At 43.6% G+C, this 23380-nt stretch overlaps 1 protein-coding gene across 1 annotated transcript in view; it reads left to right on the top strand.

Annotated features, from left to right (window-relative positions):
• LOC124615322 (ribosome biogenesis protein BOP1 homolog) overlaps positions 1-23380 on the top strand; it is an 88405-nt gene that overhangs the window by 41195 nt on the left and 23830 nt on the right. Inside the window, exons 7-10 of the mRNA XM_047143122.1 lie at positions 2037-2211; positions 2306-2515; positions 2592-2695; positions 13385-13558. Coding sequence (XP_046999078.1) covers positions 2037-2211; positions 2306-2515; positions 2592-2695; positions 13385-13558 — 663 coding nt within the window. The remainder of the gene's footprint in view (positions 1-2036; positions 2212-2305; positions 2516-2591; positions 2696-13384; positions 13559-23380) is intronic.

Genomic DNA, 23380 nt, shown 5'->3' with positions numbered 1-23380 from the left:
TTGGTTTACACAACTCTTCCCTGTCTTATACACTTCTTTCAAGAGGCCTAATTTTTTCTGAGGTTGTTTCTGAGAATAGTGAAGGTATTTCAAATCTGTCTTGCAACTCAAAGGAAAAGTTTATTTTTGTCACCATGTGTGTTTCATTTTATTGAAATAAAATAACGATAGGGGTCTTAATGAAACACACAACCGTTTAACTTGCTTTCTCCATCTAAAAACAGTTCATTACAAAATATGTTGATGTTAGTACTTAAGATTTTTCCTCACGTGAGAGAGAAATTCAGAAATCCTTACGTATTTTTCAGATCTCAAAATTTGTCAAGGGAAGATGCTAAAACTTATCTGGAAATCAGGGAATTTCACTTGGGTAAACTGGTGGCAGCCCTGATCATTTTCAATAGAGTTCCTGTATTTTTTAACTAACATTCAGGCCTGAGTTACTTTACTGCATACTTTTAATAATAAAATAATTATGTAGCAGCTGTGTTGTCGACAGTTATTTTAGCTGTCTGTTATAGGTATTTACAATCTGCGAGAACTTTCCTACTTTATTAATTTTTTGTATGGACTGTATACATTGATTTGGGAGATAGGCTGCAGCAGTTGCACCGTATTTCAGAAAGAATCATTCACATTTGTTGTTCATTGGTTGTTTTTAGTGTGTAGTGTAGATTGTGATTGAATAAGAAGAAAATTGGAATTAATAGAAATATTGAGTGTAAAATAATGGTGCAACAACCATCTTGCCTGCAAAAAAAAGTGAAGCTCTGAGAAGGGGTGGAAGAAACTTGTTTGTGCTGATTCAACTGGGAAGAGTGACATAAAGCCATTATTTCTTCTCCTGAGGCAAGCTGCTTCACAACTGTTGCCACTGATAGTTGATAACATAGATACTGGCACTGGGAAGGAGCTGATGTCCAAGCTGGTCCCCATAAGTTCTGTCAATGACAGATCTGGTTATCTTTCCAGCTTGGGAGAGTCTCATTGTCATGTTCACAGTTCATAGACACCCATCCCGTGTGTGGGTGAGCAGTGTCCTGTTGAAAACTTGATCAGTGATATTGTCACATAAAAGGTAACACATGAGGAGACTGAATGTCCTAGGTGTAAAATTGTGCCTACAACCTGTGACCTGAAGTCGTACCCAGTGGCTTCTCACACCATGACACCCAGAGAAACTCTGCTGTTTCTCTCAAAAACCCTGTAAAAATGGGATCTTGTCCCATGTAACGTCCATACTTGCCAAAAATTGTCATCTGGGGTAGAGCAGAACTGATTCATCACTGAACGGAACACGACTTGCTTCCCAGTCATGACACCACTCCAGATGCAGCTATTCATGTTGTGCTGTTAATGGCAGCCTACACATGGGAGGGTAATTCAGTAGAACAGCTGCTGCTCGTATCCAATCAAGGTGCAGAATGACACATGATATTGTAGGATCATATTACTTGCACTCATGTGGCAGGTTAAGATTTGAAGGGGTTGTGATGTGATTGGTGCACAGTATGGAGATCCTTGCCTGTAGTGATTAAACTTGGTTGCCTGAAATCTTGATGAGTAGTAAACCTGCCCTCACATTTACTTTCAGTGAAACATTGGGTCACTGTATCTTCCCAATGCTCCATCAACCTGGACATTGCACGATTTGACCAGCAGGCCAAATGGAGACATGTAATGAGGCCCCTTTCAAACTCTGTTAGTTGCTGACAATGATGTTTCACACAAGTACTCTGCACCGTAAAGCCTTCACACTGAGCATTCCACATCTGACACTGTTTACACCGCTTATATACTCAGCCAGGCTTGCTAACAACACTAAACATGAATGACACTAATACACTCTGTTAACCATTTCATCTCTTACAGAGAATTGCAGCTCTTGATCATTTATATAGCTGCCAAAGGTATGGAGGTGCACGAAGTTACATTTTCATCTGACCATGCCTTACGGATGCTTCACTTTTTAGTTAGGCAGCGTATATAGAAGTTGAGTGAAATTAATATAGATATATGTTTTTATTTCCTCCCAGTTGACAATTCAACCTGAAGAATTAGTTCCACAGCTTCCAAGTCCAAAAGATTTGCAGCCATTTCCAACTGTTATGTCACTTGTTTATAAAGGACATACTGACATGGTTCGAACTATTGCTGTGGAACCCAAAGGGCAGTTCCTTGCCTCTGGCTCAGACGATCTTACTGTGAAAAGTAAGGATAAGAAAGTAACTGTAGCATGTATTTATTTTACTACTGAAGTGTTACAGGAGGGATACAGTTTTCTGGTTCTGTTTTTTCTTTTCAGTTTGGGAAGTATCTACAGGTCGCTGTGTGCGCACAATTCCAGCAGGTGGAATTGTGCGAAGTGTCAGCTGGTGTCCAAATCAGTCTCTCTCTCTAATTGCAATAGCTGCCGACAAGAAGGTATTACTGGTTAATCCAGGTGTTGGGGACCACATGATTGTCAACAAAACTGATAATTTACTGCAAGATCCACCAGAGCAGGATATACTGAGTATGTACTTATATTATTAAAACAGTGAGAAAACAACAGATAATTGAATTTTCTTCTTGACAGTTTTTGTTTCCAGTTCCAGAGAGAATAAAGAGTGCAGTCCAGTGGGAAAAGCCATCTGAGAGTGATTGGAAAAATGGAATCCGTATAATACTGAATCACTTCAAAGAAGTGAGACAGGTAATTTGAGCAATAGAGATTTAATTCACAGACTTCTAAAAGAACTTGAACTTTCACTTTGTGTAAGTACGAGTGAAGATAAAGAAGGCTCTTACTTGCATGACAGATGAAAATTAGATAACCGAGGATGCACAGAAGTTATAATTTTAATGGAGGCAAGAATGTGTGTAAATAATGGTGCGATATGTGTGGCTCCTCATACCTAATATTACTTTGATACATGTCTCCCTTCTAGCTGTTTGCACAAATGTCATACCAAGAATAGTGTCTGATGCAATTAGCTGTGCATTCATGATGTACTGCATAGGGATAATGGATGTGAACAAAGACTGACTGTACTGACTGCTTGATGTGGATAAAGATTGAATGCACTGACTGCATATCATGCAGTGTCTTCAGTTTTTTTAGGCATGCAGGAGTGCATGGTGGGTAGATACTTGCTTTGAATTAAGCCAGTTTCTGATGTGATCAAATTTCATTTACATGGTGGAAAAATACAATACAATGTGTTCCAGGGGAATGGTAAATATTTAGGGATATGACAGGAATGCTCATTTGAAGGGGGGGAAAAAAGCTTTACACGGACATATGCACTATTCTGAATGGTTTCCAATAAAGAACACCTTTAATGTACATCTGTTTTTGGGCTAGTGGTGCTCACCTGTTTGTCAGTCCCACCCAACCTCTTTGATATTTTATTCTAGCTCACCCTACCTTGTTGCTTTCAACGTCTTTGCCAAGGATGTCTTTCTGCCATTTTACTAACCCATTAAAGGCACTGTTACCAAGTGAAGTAGTGCAAGGAATTGAGAGTATATCAGAGAGAATTGGTTAACTGTGTTAATACATGTGCTGCCTGAAATGCCACACACCTATTCTAATGAAGAGTATGCAGATGTGGGGTATATGTATGGCTTCTGTGACTCTCTCTGCTGCCGAACTATGCTGGCAGTGCTTTCTAACACATCAGGTTCCTAATTGTAGAGTGCTTACCAGAGTTTTGAGCACATTGTGTGAAACAGGCATTCTTTCAAGTTGTCATTATTCTTCTGAACATTTAATTCAACAATCTGTGCAGGAGGAACAACACATTTTTGAAATAGTGCAGTATAGTTCTACTTTCTGCACAGATCAGTGTCTCACAAACACATGTATGGTGAATACCACATTTGGAAAACTTGTACCTATTTCACATGCAGCACATCCACAGTGTTCACATTGGTGACAATGCCACACATCTTGTATTTTATTTGATTACAGCTTGATAATAAATTTCACTGGGAGGAGCATACTGCAGAACTGTTAAAGTGCCCAAACAAATCTCTATTTGCTATGCAAATGTTGTCATAATTAGGTGATATAAAAATAAAAAAGCTAGTTTACTATGCTTCCTTTCATTCCATAATGTCATATGGGATTATTTTCTGGGGTAACTCATCAAACCAAGCAAAAATTTTTCGTGACCAAAACTGTGCAGTACAAATTATTTTTGGTGTGAACTCAAGAACATCCTGTAGAGGGTCATTGCTTCCCAATGCATTTATTCCTTAATGAAATTTCTCACTAAAATATATATCTTTCTTTCAAACCAACAGCTCAGTTCATGGAGTCACTACTAGAAACAAGAGTAACTTTCACAAAGATTTGAAGCCACTTACTTTGGTTCAGAAGGGTGTCCACTATTCAGCAACACACATTTTCAGTAACATCCCAGCAACCATTTAAAGCTTAACTAATAACAAAAGTCAGTTTGAGAAGAGTCTAAAGGATTTATTGATGCCCAGCTGCTTCTACTTCATTGATGAATTTCTTAGCAGAACCGATTGGTGTGTGTGTGTGTGTGTGTGTGTGTGTGTGTGTGTGTGTTATTAGAAATATCACATAATTGGAATATTTTGTACAAATTTTGTGCAGCAATGCAACCATTGTAAATAAGTGCTGTAAAATGTTTTTTACTGTAATTTTTTTTATTTGATGGTGAGTAGCTACAATAGCCTATGAATTATCATATGCACCTAAGTGTATCAATACGAGAGAAGGAAAGTTGCTACTCACCATATAGTTGAGATGCTGAACCGCAATAGGCACAATAAAAAGATTCACACAATCGTAGCTTTCGGCCATTAAGGACTTTGCCAGCAGTAGACACACGCACGCGCGCGCGCACACACACACACACACACACACACACACACACACACACACACACAAGCGCAACTTGCACACACATCTGCAGCCTCAGAGAGCTGAAACTACACTACGAGCAGCAGCTCCAGTGCATGATGGGAGTGGCGACTGGGTGAGGGTAAGGAGGAGGCTGGGGCAGGGAGGGATAGTATGGTGGGAGTGGTGGACAGTGAAGTGTTGCAGTTTAGACGGAGGGTGGGAGAGAAGGTGCGGAGGAGGGAGGGGGTAAGTAGCGGAAAGGAGAGAAATAAAAATAAAAATAGAAGAAATTAAAAGAGTGGGTGTGGCGGTGAAATGACAGCTGTGTAGTGCTGGAATGGGAACAGGGAGGGGGTTGGATGGGTGAGGAGAGTGACTAGGAAAGGTTGAGGCCAGGAGGGTTACGGGAACATAGGATGTATTGCAGGGAAAGTTCCCACCTGCGCCATTCAGAAAATCTGGTGTTGGCGGGCAGGACCCGTGTGGTACAGGCTGTGAAGCATGGCAGCATGCTCAGCAACAGGGTGGTCCACTTGATTCTTGGCCACAGTTTGTCAGTGGCCATTCATGCAGACAGACAGTTTGTTGGTTGCATGCCTACATAGAGTGCAGCACAGTGGTTGCAGCTTGGCTTGTAGATTGCATGACTGGTTGCACAGGTAGCCCTGCCTTTGATGTGATAGGTAATGTTAGTGACCGGACTGGAGTAGATGGTGGTAAGAGAAAGTATGGGACAGGTCTTGCATCTAGGTCTATTACAGGGGTATGAGGCATGAGGTGAGGGGTTGGTAGCAGGGGTTGTGTAAGGATGGGCGAGTATATTGTGTAGGTTCGGTGGATGGAAAAATACCACGATAGGAAGGGTGGGAAGGATAGTGGGGAGGACATTTCTCATTTCAGGGCACGACGAGTCGTAATAGAAACCCTGGCAGAGAATGTAATTCAGTTGCTCCAGTCCCGGATGGTACTGAGTTACAGGGGAATGCTCCTCTGTGGTCGGACTGTGGGACTTTGGGAGGTGGTGGGATACTGGAAAGATATGGCACGGGATATTTGTTTTTGTACAAGGATGGGAGGATAATTACGGTCAGTGAAGGCTTCAGAGAGACCCTTGGTATATTTAGAGAGGGACTGCTCTTCACTGCAGATGGGACGACCACGGGTGGCTAGGCTGTACGGAAGGGACTTCTTAGTATGAAACGGGTGGCAGCTGTCGAAGTGGAGGTGTTGTTGGTGGTTAGTAGGTTTGATGTGGAGGGAGGTACAGATGCAGCCATCTCTGAGGCAGAGGTCAACATCTAGGAAGGTGGCTTGTTGGGTTGAGTAGGACCAGGTGAATCAAATGGGGGAGAAGTTGTTGAGGTTCTGGAGGAATGTGAGTAAGGTGTCCTCACCTTCAATCCAGATAGCAAAGATGTCATCAATGAATCTGAACCACGTGAGGGGTTTAGGATTCTGGGTTTTTAGGAAGGATTCCTCTAGATAGCCCATGAAGAAGTTAGCATAGGATGGTGCCATGTGGGTGCCCTTAGGCGTACTGCGGATTTGTTTGTAGGTAATGCCTTCAAAGGAGAAGTAATTGTGGGTCAGGATTTAGTCGGTCATGGAGACTAGAAAGGAGGTTGTTGGTTTGGAATCCATAGGGCGTCTGGAAAGGTAGTGTTCGATAGCTGTAAGGCCATGGGCATTAGGAATGTTAGTGTTCAGGGAGGTCGCATCAATAGTGACGTGCAGGGCACTGTGTGGTAAAGGGAGAGGAACTTCAGAGAGTCGGTCAAGGAAATGGTTGGTATTTTTTATGTAGGAGGATAGGTTCCGGGTAATAGGTTGAAGGTGTTGATCTACAAGTGCAGAGATTCTCTCAGTGGGCTCACAGTAACAGGCCACAATGGGGCGTCCTGCGTGGTTGGGTTTATGGACTTTAGGAAGTATGTATAAGGTGGGAGTGCGGGGAGTGGTAGGGGTAAGTAGAGAGATGGACTCTGGGGAGAGGTTCTGGGATGGGCCTAAGGATTTGAGTAGTGACTGGAGATCCTGCTGGATTACTGGAATGGGATGGCTGTGGCATGGTTTGTCGGTGGAAGTATCTGACAGCTGACAGAGCAGAGATCTAGATGCAAGACCTGTCCCATACATCCTCCTACCACCACCTACTCCAGTCCGGTCACTAACATTACCTATCACATCAAAGGCAGGGCTACCTATGAAACCAGTCATGTGATCTAGAAGCCAAGCTGGAACCACTGTGCTGCATTCTTTGTAGGCATGCAACCAACAAACTGTGTGTCCGCATGAGAGGCCACCGACAAACTGTGGCCAAAAAAACAAGTGGACCACCCTGTAACTGAACATGCTGCCAAACATGATACCCCTCACCTCAATGACTGCTTCACGGCCTGTGCCATATGGATCCTTCCCACCAACACCAGCTTTTCTGGATTGCGCAGGTGGGAACTTCCCTGCAATACATCCTACGTTCCCGTAACCCTTCTGGCCTCAACCTTCGCTAGTCACTGTCCTCACCCATCCAGCCCCCTCTCTGTTCCCATTCCAGCACTACACAGCCGTCATTTCACCGCCACATCCAGTCTTTTAATTTCCTCTATTTTTATTTTTATTCTCTCCTTTCCGCTACTTACCCCCTCCCTCCTCCGCACCTTCTCTCCCACCCTCCGTCTAAACTGCAACACTTCACTGTCCGCCAATCCCACCATACTATCCCTCCCTGCCCCAGCCTCCTCCTTACCCTCACCCAGTCGCCACTCCCATCATGCACTGGTGCTGCTGCTCGTAGTGTAGTTTCAGCTCTCTGAGACTGCAGATGTGTGTGCAAGTTGTGCTTGCGTGAGTGTGTGCGTGCGTGTATGTAGTGTGTCTACTGCTGACAAAGGCCTTAATGGTCGAAAGCTGTGATTGTGTGAATCTTTTTATTGTGCCTGTCGCGGCTCAGCATCTCCGCTATATGGTGAGTAGCAACTTTCCTTCTCTTGTATTGTTACATTCCATCCTGGATTTTCCATTGTTTGATTTTTGCCTGACGGCTTTTCCTCGATCCTAACCCTGAGCTGTTTTCCTTTGTAACTATATTTTTTTGCGTCACTATACTCAATGTCCATTGTTCTTTCTTTTCTTTCCTGTGTTTCTCTTGTTGCATTATGGCCTGCAATACACGCACTTCTTATGAGTCACACTGTATCAACAGACTCGGCCACACTCAACAGATAGTGTCAAGAACACGCTGATTGTTGGTGCAGCATCTTATGTCCCACATTACTCCCACCAATATAATTAAGCCTATACCTTCAAACTGATCACGCTCCCAGTGTCAGTTCCCATATTTTTGCGTGTTATCTCCCACACTTTTCCGGTGCCAGACGATCTTACATCTCTAACTACGAACCCCTCCCCACCCCCCACACTTTCTCTGTTCTATCCCTGTTCGCACCCATTAAATCCACCTCATCCAGTCACATCTGCCATCCCTCTTCTCTACGCTTATCTGCCCTCAAACCTGCTACCCACAGTAATATACTTATATTTATTAATGATTAGTTATTCTCTACTTTGACCTTTGTGACTTCCAGCCAATTTTAGTGTGTTTACGCCTTCCACTATTGTCGTCTTCCTCAAATTTCATTTCTTTTTTTCCCCCATGTGCATCCATTTCCTACTTTTCACACTTATTTGGGTGTTTTTTGCGTAATTTTCTGGCACAATTCTACTTTGTTACGATTTTTTTTTTTGCATTTTTGCTCCACCATGGATCCTTACTCCTTCCATCTGCATCAATACAGAAAAGTTTCCTTATCCCTAGCCAGATCCCAGTCCCACATACTGTTCCTGCGTTGTTGCTTGGCTCATGAATTCCCCCCTAATGGCCTTACCATCAAATTACCCATCTCTGGTTGCCACCCCTCCTTCCGCAATGACCTCCACCTGTTCAGATTCCACCAACCCTTACCCCTCACCAACATAGTCCTGCAAAACCATATCAACCAAGCCCAATCCTCCTCACAGTAGCTTCTCTCCATCCGCAAAATTCCGCTGCTATTTAATCCCATGTTCCTGGAACCCATAACACACATTGAAACTGTTGCCCTGCAGGAACTTGATCAACATGCACAACGCCACCTCAAAAAGCTCTCCATTCTGCTCACTTCCTACTCCCGCCTCGGAGTAAGACTGTCCACTACTACTACAACAACCTCCAAACCTCCCCCACGCCCCCTCATAGCTGACAAACCTTGTCTCGCAGACCTGTTACTCTTACCCTACCCTCCGAAACTCACTCCCACCACCACACAGAACTCAAATCCTAAACAAACCCACAACACAGTCATGAATCTTTCCTCCAGATGCCTTAGTCCCACTGAAATATCAATCCTTTTCAAAGGCCTAACCTTTTGCTCCACTCCCAAATTCAACCATGCAGGACTAGTTAAAGACCTTCTCTCCTTCTCCTGGTCCCTACAGTGGAAACACTTTTTCGCCACCAACTTGACCAATCGTACTCAACCAAAGACCAACATTGGACCTTGCCTAACTCAGTTCACTCCTCCATCCAACCGTGATCCACCCCCACTGCCTCCAAACCACCCCCTGTTAACTTTCTAGAATTCCTTATCCTTGAACCTTGCCTTACCATCATTCCCCAAATCACTCAACATGCATACTAACCTTACATCTGCAGAAAGAACCTCATCCACCATCTAAAAGCTGATCCGATCTTATAATCCTACCTGCAGACAAAGGCTCCACCACCGTAGTTTTGAACAGCAAGGATTATGTGGCAGAAGGACTCCATCGCTGTCAGATACTTCTACCTACAAACCATGCCACAGTGATCCCATTCCAGCAATCCAGCAGGATCTCCAGTCACTACTCAAGTCCTTAGGCCCATCCCAGAACCTCTCCCCAGAGTCCATCTCTCTACTTACCCTTACCACTCCCCGCACTCCCACCTTCTACATACTTCCTAAAGTCCATAAACCCAACCACCCAGGATGCCCCATTGTGGCTGGTTACTGTGCCCCCACTGAGAGAATCTCTGCTCTCGTAGACCAACACCTTCAACCTGTTACCTGGAACCTATCCCCCTATATAAAACATACAAACCATTTCCTCGACCAACTCTCCACAGTTCCTCCCCCTTTACCACACAGTGCCCTGCTTGTCACTATTGATGCCACCTCCCTGTGTACTAACATTCCTAATGCCCATGGCCGTACAGCTATTGAAAACTACCTTTCCAGACACCCTATGGATTCCAAACCAGCAACTTCCTTCCTAGTCTCCGTGACCAACTATATCCTGACCCACAATTACTTCTCCTTTGAAGGCATTACCTACAAACAAATCCGCAGTACGCCTAAGGGCACCCACATGGCACCATCCTATGCTAACTTCTTCATGGGCTATCTAGAGGAATCCTTCCTAAAAACCCAGAATCCTAAACCCCTCACGTGGTTCAGATTCATTGATGACATCTTTGCTATCTGGATTGAAGGTGAGGACACCTTTTTCACATTCCTCCAGAACCTCAACAACTTCTCCTCCATTTGATTCACCTGGTCTTACTCAACCCAACAAGCCTCCTTCCTAGATGTTGACCTCTGCCTCAGAGATGGCTACATCAGTACCTCCGTCCATATCAAACCTACTAACCACGAACAATACCTCCACTTCGACAGCTACCGCCCGTTCCATACAGCCTAGCCGCCCGTGGTTGTCGCATCTGCAGTGACGAGCAGTCCCTCTCTAAATATACCAAGGGTCTCACTGAAGCCTTCACTGACCGTAATTATCCTCCCATCCTTGTACAAAAACAAATCTCCCGTGCCTTATCTTTCCAGTGCCCTACCACCTCCCGAAGTCCCACAGTCCGGCCATAGAGGAGCATTCCCCTCGTAACTTAGTACCATCCGGGACTGGAGCAACTGAATTACATTCTCCGCCAGGGTTTCGATTACGACTCGTCATACCCTGAAATGAGAAATGTCCTCCCCACTATCCTTCCCACCCCTCCTACCATGGTATTCCGCCGTCCACTTAACCTACACAATATACTCGCTCATCCTTACACAACCCCTGCTCCCAATCCCTTACATCATGGCTCATATCCCTGTAATAGACCTATATGCAAGACCTGTCCCATAGTTCCTCCTACCACCACCTACTCCAGTCCAGTCACTAACATTACCTATCACATCAAAGGCAGGGCTACCTGTGCAACCAGTCATGTGATCTACAAGCTAAGCTGCAACCACTGTGCTGCATTCTATGTAGGCATGACAACCAACAAGCTGTCTGACCGCATGAACTTCCACCAACAAACTGTGGCCAAAAAACAAGTGCACCACCCTGTAGCTGAACACGCTGCCAAACATGATACCCCTCATCTCAATGACTGCTTCACAGCCTGTGCCATATGGATCCTTCCCACCAACACCAGCTTTTCTGAATTTCGCAGGTGGGAACTTTCCCTGCAATACATCCTATGTTCCTGTAACCCTCCTGGCCTCAACCTTCCCTAGTCACTCTCACCCATCCAACCCCCCCCCCCCCCCCTGCTCCCATTCCAGCACTACACAGTCGTCATTTCACCGCCACACCCAGTCTTTTAATTTCTTCTATTTTTATTTTTATTTCTCTCCTTTCCGCTACTTACCCCCTCTCCCCTCCACACCTTCTCTCCCACCCTCTGTCTAAACTGCAACACTTCACTGTCCGCCACTCCCACCATACTATCCCTCCCCGCCCCAGCCACCTCCTTACCCCCACGCCCGTCATGCGCTGGTGCTGCTGCTCGCAGTGTAGTTTCAGCTCTCTGAGACTGCAGATGTGTGTGCAAGTTGTGCGCATGCGCACCCCTGTGTGTGTGTGTGTGTGTGTGTGTGTGTGTGTACTGCTGACGAAGGCCTTAGTGGCTAAAAGCTGTTATTGTGTGAATCTTTTCTTATTGTGCTTATCACGGCTCAGCATCTCCGCTATGTGGTGAGTAGCAACTTTCCTTATTTCGTATTGTTACATTCCATCCTGGATTTTCCATTGTTTGATTTGCAGCTAAGTGTATCGAATATTTAATATTTGATGACATGTTTTTCATACTTTGAAATGTAAATGTGCTTAAGATTTCTGACCAATTCTACATCCATAAGGGTGATTTCATTTGGGATCTTTGGCAGATACATCATCATATCTGTTCTTATTTTGAAATTATTTATTGTGTATTCTTGTTTTGTAACATGTTCGACATCCCAGATATTTCCCTTACTATATATCAATTGGAACAAAAAGTACATCTAATTTAATCTACTGGTTAAATAACATAACTTTTTGGTTCCATTAATACTATTCACTGATGATACCATGTTTACATGGAATGGAATCAACTATACACTTAATCATCATTGATGGTCGCAGGAAAATCCACATGCTACGGTGAAAACCAATTTTCAAGTTCATTTTTGGATCGGTGTTTGGTGTGGCATGGTTGGTAACATGTTTATACATCCACTCATTTTAGAAGAGTTAATAGCAGTACACAATAAACTGCATATTTTGGAAAATTTGTTTGTTGAACCCATTGAGAATGTTCCTTCAGCGAAGTGGACTGCAATGTACTTACAGCATCGTGGAGCAACTATACATTTTACCAGACATATGAGGGAACACCTCAATCGCACTTACCTTAATTGCTGGATTGCTTGTGGTAGTATAGTTAACTGACCACCGAGACTGACCATTAGAGTTTTGTTTATGGGGTTGTATGAAGTATGAGGTGTACAAATGAAAGCTGAATATGCGAGATGAACTGCTTGGTCACGTCATGGACACTGCTGCCCTCATTAGGGAACATGCAGAGGCACTCAAACAAGCAACACATTTTCCCACGAGAGTGCGCAAATGCATTGAAGTTGATGGTGGGTTATTCGAAGATTTGTTGTGGACTATTTTCCAATTGAATCTTTGTATAATGCATATTGTAATATGTATTTACCAATGCTTGTACATGTGTACACCTGAAAATGTATTAAATAATATAGTAATAAATAACACTGTATATTAAATGTGGTACGTCTTATAAACCATTTGGAATACAGCATATGTTCATGTGAAATTTTTTGCTTCAAATGATCGGTACTGTCATATTCCTGAATACTGACCATCCCTCCTGCATTCAGCAGGAAAAGTTTTTATTCAAAAAATTCTTTCATAGTAGGTACACTGTGTGTTTCTCATGGTGATAGTGTAACCGATTTTCTTAGTCTGAGAGTGTCACACAGGGAGATTTGGCAAACTTAAAGGGAAATTGCTGAAAAAAAAGTAGAAATCCGTGTCTAAAATGCTGTTGGATAGATACAGAGAACCAGTATTTACCACAAACCAAAAAATTATTTTTTTGTATGTATTTTGTATTTTTCATGAAGAGAATAGGGGAGTACAGAGGAGGGTCCTCTAAATGTATGAGTCGTGGAAAATTATTTAAAGATGAAGGTAGAAATTGTTGTTTTATTTTTGCAGGTTACATGGCATGGTCGGGGAGATTATTTTGCCACAGTTATGCCTGAAGGATTGAATAGGTCTGTACTGATACATCAGCTTTCAAAATGGCGATCACAAGTTCCATTCAGCAAATCAAAAGGCTTGGTTCAGTGTGTGTTATTTCACCCAATTCGTCCAATATTCTTTGTTGCGGTGAGTATCACAAAATTTATTTGTCGCCAAGTGCTTTTTATGTTGCTTGTCGAAATTCAGTACAGTACAGTATTATCATTATTGACGCATGAACTTTCCCACATTTCCGAGAAAAAGTTGTTGCACTGATTCAACTCTGTATAAGGTGGATTGTAATGTTACGTTTGTAAGTGAAAGTACGAGGGGTGTTCAGTAAGTGATGCAACTCCTCTTTTTTCCCCGACCAGTTTCTGTTGAAAAAATTGTGGAATTTGTTGTGGAACATCGTGGAATACTCCTGCGTCAGCTCGTACAGTTTCATGAAGTTCAGATAGCTGTTCGTACTATACACAGCCTTCTATTTGGTGTCTGTAATGGAGGTGCTTTCCAAGCAGGGAGCTGTCATTGAGTTCCTTTTGATAGAAAACCAGAGCATTGCGGTTATTCATAGGCAGTTGCAAAATGTATACAGAGACCTGGCAGTGAACAAAAGCATGGTGAGTCGTTGGGTGAGGCATCTGTAATCGTTGCAACAAGATCATGAAAACCTGTCCAATCCCCTGCATGCTGGCCGGTCACACATAGCTGCGATTCCTGCAGTGTTGGAATGCACGGACACTCATTCGAGGTGATTGATGGATCACAAACATCTCGCATCTCACCTGTACATTTCTGTTGGTTGCTGACACCTTCGTCCACCATTTGAGATACTCAAAGGTGTGTGCCCACTGGTTTCCTTGCTGCCTAACAAAAGACCATAAAGAGGAATGAAGGACCATCTGTGTGGAATTGGTTGTGCGTTACAAGGCTGATAGTGAAAATTTTTCATCAAACATCATCACAGGCGATGAAACATTGGTTCACTTCAAACTGGGTATAAAAATGCAATACATGGAGTGGCACTACACTCCCTCTTGTCCAAAGAAAAAGTTAATAGCTGCACCCTCAACCAGTAAAGTCTTGGCAATGGTCTTCTGGGACTCTGAAAGGGTTATTTTGTTTTGTCTTACTTCATGGTGCAACAGTCAGCTCGGAAGTCTATAGTTATACCCTCAGGAAATCAAGAGAACAACTTCAGTGTGTTTGTTGCCACAAAAATGCAAACAAAATTCTCTTTCTCCGTGACAATGCAAAGCCTCACACAGGTCTGTGCACCCAAGAGCTCACAGAATTTCATTGGACTGTTCGTCCTTGTCCACCTTACAGACTGGATACTGAACCTTATAGCTTCCTGCTGTTTGGTCCTATGAAGGATGCACTCCATGGGAAGCAAAATGTGGATGATGGGGAGATTATTGATGCAGCAAGTCGTTGGCTCTGACATTGACTAGTAGAGTGGTAACATGGTCATACAGGCCCTCCCAGAAAGGTGGCATAAAGCCATTGCATTTAACAGAGATTATGTTGAAAAATAGTGTTTTGTGGCCAGAGGAGTGGGGAATAACATGGTGAATTGGAATACTGAATAAAATCAACCTGCTTTCAGAAAAAAGTGTTTCATGACTTACTGAATGGCACTCATAGTTAGTGGTAGCTCTGAAGTGAAAACAAAGATAACAGTGAGTATGCCTTTCCACATCAGATTCAGAGATATGATATATGACCACCAGTAACAATATAAGGAACAAGCAGGCACACTCATAACTACTACATTGTAATTATTAGCTTAATCTTGGTTACAAGTATTTTGGATTTATTGTTTTTCTGATGTGTCAATAGCAACTTAAGTAACAAAAATTTTGTTTATAAACAAAGAACATGAATACACATTGAGAATTATTTCTGTGTTCATCTTTGCATTAATTTCTCACTGCTTATTTTTGAAGTAATGTATGTTTCCTTACTTTCATCTTATTTAATTGTCTTTCAGTGTTATATTCAAAATGAAAAGAGACACATAAATTACAACATATTTATTTATATCACAGATCAAATTTATTTACATTATAAAAAAATTATTTATATTAAACCCATTAAATATAGTCACTTAACTGGAGCCTAAATTTGAACATGAAAGAAAAGCTCCTTTCAGCACAATACTAGATATTTGACAATGTCCACAAATTTGCTGGGATGAAAAGTTCCTTTTCAGCTAAATTATGAAGCGATTTGTAACCTCTCAGAAGATTGTGCACTACCAAGATATACCATTTAGTATACATAAGGCCTCATTTCACGTCAGCTTGAATGGAGTTCATTGTCATCCCTTGGTTGAAATAAGAAACTAAAGCTTACATGGATCTATGGCCATAACAGTTGTTAGCCTAATTTGAAGGTGCATCTCAGATTGTTTCAATGTTTCCCTCATCATTAAAGTATTTGTCCCTGTACATTTCTCAAAATGTGCTGTGTACCAACTGTTATATAAACACTGCTTGGACTTTTACATTGGCATGACTACCACCAATTTATCAGTTAGGATGGCTCTCAAGGGCTCAACATTTGTTTCCTGGGTACAAGCTTGGTGATCCTAGGGTTCCTGGACTGGGAACTGGTAAGTGCTGCCAGTCCTGTCACTGTAAGCTCTGGGCATGCTTCAGCAACCACCATGCGACGTGGCAGTGGAACTTTGTGTCAGAGGGAATGGGGATCTTGGCTGAGTGCCTGGACTGGAGGAGGGTAAAAACCTCTTTAAAAAACACTTTGAATCTCAAGGTGTGCTGCACACTGATGAGATGCATGGCTCTTGAGGTGGTGCAGTCATTAGTGGGCAACCTCTAGGGAACCTGCCACACATCAGTTGTATAAGGCTTACCTAGGTACTCGAGGCTCTGTCTAGGTGGTCTTTTAGTTCCCTAGCTGCTCATGGAACTGCTGCGACGGATCCTTCAAAATTTTTCCTTCTTCCTCACAGCAGAAAGGGTGGGCCACTGGAAGTTACCAACATCCACTCTAACTTTAGGGTTTGTGTAACCAGTCCTCCCAACTGTGAACCTTTTCACAATTCTAGTTTGTTTAGTAACAGAATACATGCTGCTAGTCACAATTTATTTTTAGTGGTTAAAAGGAAAGAGGAAAGGTTTGACAAAGTCTCACCTTTTTACATTCAAAAGGGTTTAGAGGAGATTGGGGGTACCTTAAAATTTGTTAAGAATTTGCGAAATGGGACACCAGTGGTGGAAACTGTAAGTTCCCAACAAGTGACAAAACTTGCAGACAGCCTACAACCTTGGGGAATATCCCATTGAGACATTAAACTACAGTAAAGATGTAACAACATGCAGGATGTTGTGGACATCCCCCAAACAAGACCTAAAAGTTGAGTGGGCCCAAGAAGGCATTACGTGCAGAATATAATGAAAAGGATGGAAGGCAATCTGATTAAATCAGACCTGTTTATCCTCTATTTTAATGGCACAAAACTCCCAGAACATTTTAAGGCGGGTTTTCTTTGCTTAACTCTCTGGTCCTATGTCCACAATGCAACACACTGTTTTCATTGTCAGCACTGGGCAGACCACTATTAGATGTAAGGAAGAAGCCACTTGTGGCAAATTTGTTAAGACTGTGTACAAAGGAGTTGGATGTTAATCTTGTCCAAAGTGTGTGAATTGCTCTGGGGCTCACCCTGTGTGGAGTAGGGACTGCTGTGTTTTCCTTGAAGAATGGAAGGTACAGGAGATCAAAACTATAAAACAGATGTCTTATGATGAGGTCAAAAAGATTTATAAGGCCATGCAGCCTCCACCCCCCCTCCCCCCCCCCTCCCCCCCTCCCACATATTTTACCTCCTTTGCTTTGGTTGTTCCGAAAACCAAAGGTGGTTGCTAGTGTCAGCTGTAGTACCTTTATTTGTCAGTGCACTTGCACTGCTGCCTGCTGCCGTTGCTTCAGAGCCTACACTTCCTCCCACATCATCAGACAAGGCCGTGGAAGCCGACTTGGGACTCCCTGTTCCTCCAAACATTGTCAGGTCTACCATGCACTGCTGCCACTACTAGTGTCATGGTTGCGGCCCTGGAGCCTACCCAGGGCAAAAAATCAAAGGTCAAGCTTTCACCACTGATTGAGTCAAGAAGTAAACAGTATAACGGTGTTGATCTCACCCTCTCTGCCTCTCATGATTCTTCTGTAGAACTAATGAATCTTGATGTCGGACTGGGCCAGTCTTCTTGCCCCAAGACTGAGCCTCCAACCATTATGGGCTTTTCTTCCTGGTGGTAAGACAGGATGAAAGTGCAACCCCTGTGATGGATGGCTCCCATATTACAGTGGAACAGTTCAGGTCTCATGTGGAGGAACTGAAACTCTTGGCACGGACACAACCCATGTGCACATGTTAATAGGAGACACATTTCGAAGCCACTGACACCCCTGTCCTACGGATCTATACCCTCTGCCAAAAGGATAACCTGACTGGGGAAAGAGCCAAGGAAGAGGTTGCTGTGTTTATCAGTAACACACACCAGTTCTGTACACCCTCCTTGGTTTCTGACCTACAAGCAGTAGCCATTGCAGTTCACGTGGGTCAGAAGATACGTGTCTGCTCCCTGCGCTTACCTTCTGAGGCTCTCGCAGGCATTATTGCACAACTCTCCTGCCTATTTCTCTTATTGGGTGATTTCAGTGCCCATAATGTATTATGGTGCCCGAACTGTTCTTGCCCCCGAGGATTGAGCTTGGAGAACCTCATGATGTCTCAGGAGTTGTGCATCCTCAACACAGACAGTCCCACTCATTTCCAACTGCTACTGGGTCATAGTCAACCATTGAAATCTCTTTCTGCTCTCCAGCCCATGCCGACTAAGCACAGTGGGAAGCAACTGATGACATTCATTCCAGTGACGATTTCTCACTGTGGATCCACTTACTGCATGGAAGATTGGATGAACAGAAACCACCAAAATGGGTGGTCAGCAGGACAAAGTAGATGTTGTTCAGCCAGCTGGCTTTGTGTGAACACCGCAACAGCATCCAGGAAAGGGTGGACCACATAACACGAGTGACCCATCATGCCGCTGACTTATCCATCCCCACTGGACTCGCATTCGGAAGGACGACGGTTCAATCCCGCGTCCGGCCATCCTGATTTAGGTTTTCCGTGATTTCCCTAAATCACTCCAGGCAAATGCCGGGATGGTTCCTCTGAAAGGGCACGGCCGACTTCCTTCCCCATCCTTCCCTAATCCGATGAGACCGATGACCACGCTGTCTGGTCTCCTTCCCCAAACCAACCAACCAACCAACTTATCCATCCCAAAGTATTCAGGTCATCTTAGGAGGTAGCCTGTACCTTGATGGACTGATCAGTGCTGTCTGGCAATCTATGACAGTCATGCAGCTCTTAGACAGTTTAAATGCTGCCCAACAGCTGACAAACCTTACAGCCTTTCGAGTTGTGAGAGCCAAGGCTCGATGCCAAGTTATTAAGAGCAAGAAAAGGTCATGGAAAGTGTTCCTGGACTTGATCAACCATTCCACTTGTTCTGCAAAAGTACAGGAAGCCATCTAAAGGATTTCTGGTAAACACAATTGTTTACCAATAGCGACAGGGCTGTCTTCAAACTAAACTCAGAGACATCACTCAGATGATGGCAGAGCACCTTGCAGCAAATACTGACAATGCCAACCATGATCTGTCATTTTGCCATTACTGTGCAATTGCAAATCCCACAATTCTGAGTCTTAGAACTGCTCTTTCTCCTTGTGGGTGCTGGAATTAGCACTTTCTGAGACTGCACCCAGTCAGAACCAAATCCAGTACTGCATGCTTTGACATTGGCCAATAACATCAAATGAAATCCACCTCGAATTTTTGAATTTGATATGGCGGGTAGATCATTTCCCCAACTCGTGGAGAGAGGCAATCTCGATACCTCTCCTCAAGCCAAGAAAGGACCACATATGTCCCGGAACCGTGTAGGAAAGACCTTGCAGCAAATGGGTAACCATTGTCTGGTCTGATTGTTGGAGACTAGGCAACTACTTAGTCGCAGTCACTGTGGATTCCAGAGATTTTGGTGCACTGTCGACAACCTGAGCCGACTTGAGGTGGATGTTCAGTAGTTTTTCCTATGTAAACATTAATGTTTGGGTGTATTCTTTGATATTGGTAAGGCATACGACACTACTTGGAGACAAAGTATTCTCATGTAACTCCATCAATCGGGATTTTGTGGGCACCTCCCCATCTTCAAAAAGCTTTTCTTTGCTAAGTGCTTTTTTAGATCCCGAATTGGTGACCTGCCGTTGATTGTTTTGAGCTGGAGAATGGTATTCCTCAGGGCAGCGTTTTAAGTATTACCCTCTTTGCCATAGCCATAAATAGTATTACTTCTACAATAAGGAGTCCTGTACAATGCTCCTTATTTGTGGGCGATTTTGCTGTTTTCTGTTCCTCCTCCAGCGCTGCAACAGCAACCTGTCAATTGCAACTTACAGTGCCGGGGGTAGAGGAGTGGGGGCAAAGATGGGTTTTCACTTTTCTGGGGGTAAGTGTGTATTTGTTCATTTTAATCGTTCTCATTATATTTTTAGTTTACCTGACTTGCAGATGAGGGACACCATTCTACAGTTTAAAGACTCAGTGAGGTTTCTTGGCCTCATTTTTAGTCCAAGCTGTGATGGTTACCACACCTGAGAGAGCTGAAAGCCAGAACCCAGAAGGTACTGAATATAAAAAAGTGCCATAGCCACAGGTCTTGGGGTGCAGATAGGGTGCTTCTGCTCCAGTTTTATAGAGCTCTTGTGCATTCACGGCTAGTGTGTGAATGCACAGTGTACATGTCAGCATTGCCTTCTTACCTGAAGATTATTGACACTATCCATCATGAGGGGATTAAGCTGACCCCAGGTGCTTACAGGACCAGTCCCATACCCAGTCTCTGTGCTGATACTGAGGAATTGCCACTCACCATCTGGCAGCAGCCTCTCAGGGTGTATCAAGCATGTAAGTTCCTTGCAGCTCTGACCTCACCAGCATACCATTCTGTAGCTTGTCCACCTCAGGAATCCCTTTCAACAATCGTCTACGAGCAACACTGCTGGTTGGGATCTGCGTGCAGCATGTGTTGGAGTCACTTGGTGTGGAGCATGTACAACCCCAAATCCAGGGTTTTAACTGCCTTGCACCATGATTACTGGGGAGGCTCAGAGTAATTTTAAATCTGGTGCAGTATATAAGAGGTTGCAATCCTGCATATGTTTTTAATACATTATTTTATGACATTTTACCTGAGGACAACTCTACAGCTGTCTTTATGGATGGGTCTAAACGGGGGGACTGTTGGTTGCTTTGTTGTTTTCCCTAATCGTGGGTGGGCATTGGAGCAGATGAGACATGCTTCAAGTGCTAAATTCCTTGTTTATTCAGATTCTCTGAGTGCCCTTTACTTTCTACAGTACTTACACCCAGCAAATAAAGTAGTCCAGGATATCCAGGACACCCTTCTGCAACTACAATGGCTGGGGAAGTAAATGTCTTTCTGCTGGATACCAGGCCACATGGATATTTTGGGGAATGAAAGGGCAGATATAGCAGCCAAGGTAGCATGTCATGATCCTCAGTTATTAGTGTGCCATCCCCATGCATGCTATTGCCTCGCTGTAGAGGTACAGAGTCATGTGCTGATGGGAAGATGAGTGCCTGAAAGTGACAGATAATAATCTGTATCTAGTAAAGCCCACTACATGGCTGCATCATTCCTCCTTTCAACAAAAGAAGTGGGGTGAAGTTTTCCTTACTTGTCTTCACATAGGCCACACTCCCCTGACACATAGCTTCTTGCTCCAGCATGATTACCCTTCAATGTGTGATACTTGTGGCTTACAGATCACTGTGCACCACATTTTATTAAACACTGTTTTATTTTTGGACCAGAGGCCAGTGGCAGATTTGCTGGTAGATCGGCCCTCTAGTTTAAGTGACGTCCAAATGAATGTGGTGAGACTTTAAAGGTTTTGTGATGTGTCCAACTTATTTTTAAAAAATTCAGGGTTTCTTCCCAGGTGTAGTATCTTTTACTGTCTCCTTTGTTTTCCGACATGTTGTATGGAGTGCTTGTGTGGGCAACAGGTGTAAAGAGGTAGGAGTGAACAAGTGTGCCAATGTTTTTTGCCCTTCTCACCATATTTATTTCTTTTAATATTTGTAAGGGCACTGATAACCTCGTCATTGAGTGCCTGTACACCAAGTGCCCCACCCCTCCCTTCAGCCACACAGAAAAAATTACAATTAAAGAGCGTAGGTAGAGGGTGTATACCAGCAACATACAACATCCTGTTGCAGAGCATGCTCTACGACAAGACAATCACTAATCGTGCCATCTGTATTGTTCCCCAGGCACCAGTTTCTCAGAGAACTCCATAGGTGTGAACTGGCATTATGACATGTCCTTGGTACTCGTCACCCACCTGGCATTAATTTCTTGGCTCGTAGCATTGCTTCTGGGTAATTATTTTCTTCATTCCTTTTAATCTTCTGTATCTTTTTTTCTGACCAGTCTAATTCCCCACCCGCCTCTGCCACACGCAATACTCTTATTAACTGTTGCATGACATTTTTTCAGTAATCTCTGTCTTACATATATGTTATCTTCCAGCTTTAAGCTCTCAGATTTTCAAATCTTGTCTGGCGCAGTCTCCGACAATCAGTTATTCCTCCTCATCCTGTCCGTTAAGTCTCATGTGACATGGGGTTTTGGGTGACTTTTCTAATTTCTCCTCCTGTCCTAAACCTCATCAGTCCTTTTCCTTCACCCCTCTTCCTTACCCTCCTTCCCCTTCAACCCTTCTGCCAGGAGAAGGAGCCACTGGCTTCGAAAGTTTGCAAATTTCAGTACCATCATATTTGTTTTCTCCTGTCACCACTCACCGAGTTGATTTTTTAATCACCCAGTTATATAATAGCAAAATTCAGTTAGCAAAAATCTCAAAAAGGTTTTGACTGATTAACTTCAAACTTTAAACATTCAGAAGTACATGGACTATTAATTGTTTAACAACAATATACAGGTTGTCTGTTAAAATTGACTGTGAGAAATAAACTGTTTTTCTGTAAAAGTGTGTGGTATATACGAAAGGATGTCAGTTTTAAGGGAGAGGGTAAGGAGCCATTCCAATCCTGGGAGCGGAAAGACTTACCTTAGAGGGAAAAAAGGACAGGTAGAGACACACACACACACACACACACACACACACACACACACACACACACACACACACACACACACCCATCCGCACATATACAGACACAGGCAGACATGTGTAAATGCAAAGAGGTTGGGCAGAGATGTCAGTCGAGGCGGAAGTACAGAGGCAAAGATGTTGTTGAATGACAGGTGATGTACGAGTGGCGGCAACTTGAAATTAGCAGAGGTTGGGGCCTGGTGGGTAACAGGAAGAGAGAATATATTGAGGGGCAAGTTCCCATCTCCAGAGTTCTGATAGGTTGGTGTCAGTCAGTGGAAAGTATCCAGATACCCGGACAGTGTAACACTGTGCCAAGATGTGCTGGCCGTGCACCAAGGCATGTTTAGCCACAGGGTGACCCTCATTACCAACAAACACTGTCTGCCTGTGTCCGTTCATGCGAATGGACAGTTTGTTGCTGGTCATTCCCACATAGAAAGCTTCACGGTGTAGGCAGGTCAGTTGGTAAATCACGTGGGTGCTTTCACACGTGGCTCTGCCTTTGATCGTGTACACCTTCCAGGTTACATAACTGGAGTAGGTAGTGGGAGGGTGCATGGGACAGGTTTTACACCAGGGGCAGTTACAAGGGTAGGAGCCAGAGGGTAGGGAAGGTGGTTTGGGGATTTCATAGGGGTGAACCAAGAGGTTACGAAGGTTAGGTGGATGACAGAAAGACACTCTTGGTGGAGTGGGGAGGATTTCATGAAGGAT

The sequence above is a fragment of the Schistocerca americana genome, chromosome 5 (assembly GCF_021461395.2).
Source record: "Schistocerca americana isolate TAMUIC-IGC-003095 chromosome 5, iqSchAmer2.1, whole genome shotgun sequence".
In the NCBI taxonomy this organism is placed as follows: domain Eukaryota; kingdom Metazoa; phylum Arthropoda; class Insecta; order Orthoptera; family Acrididae; genus Schistocerca; species Schistocerca americana.
Note: the sequence above shows the minus strand (reverse complement) of the source record. Positions and strands in the feature narration are given on the sequence as shown.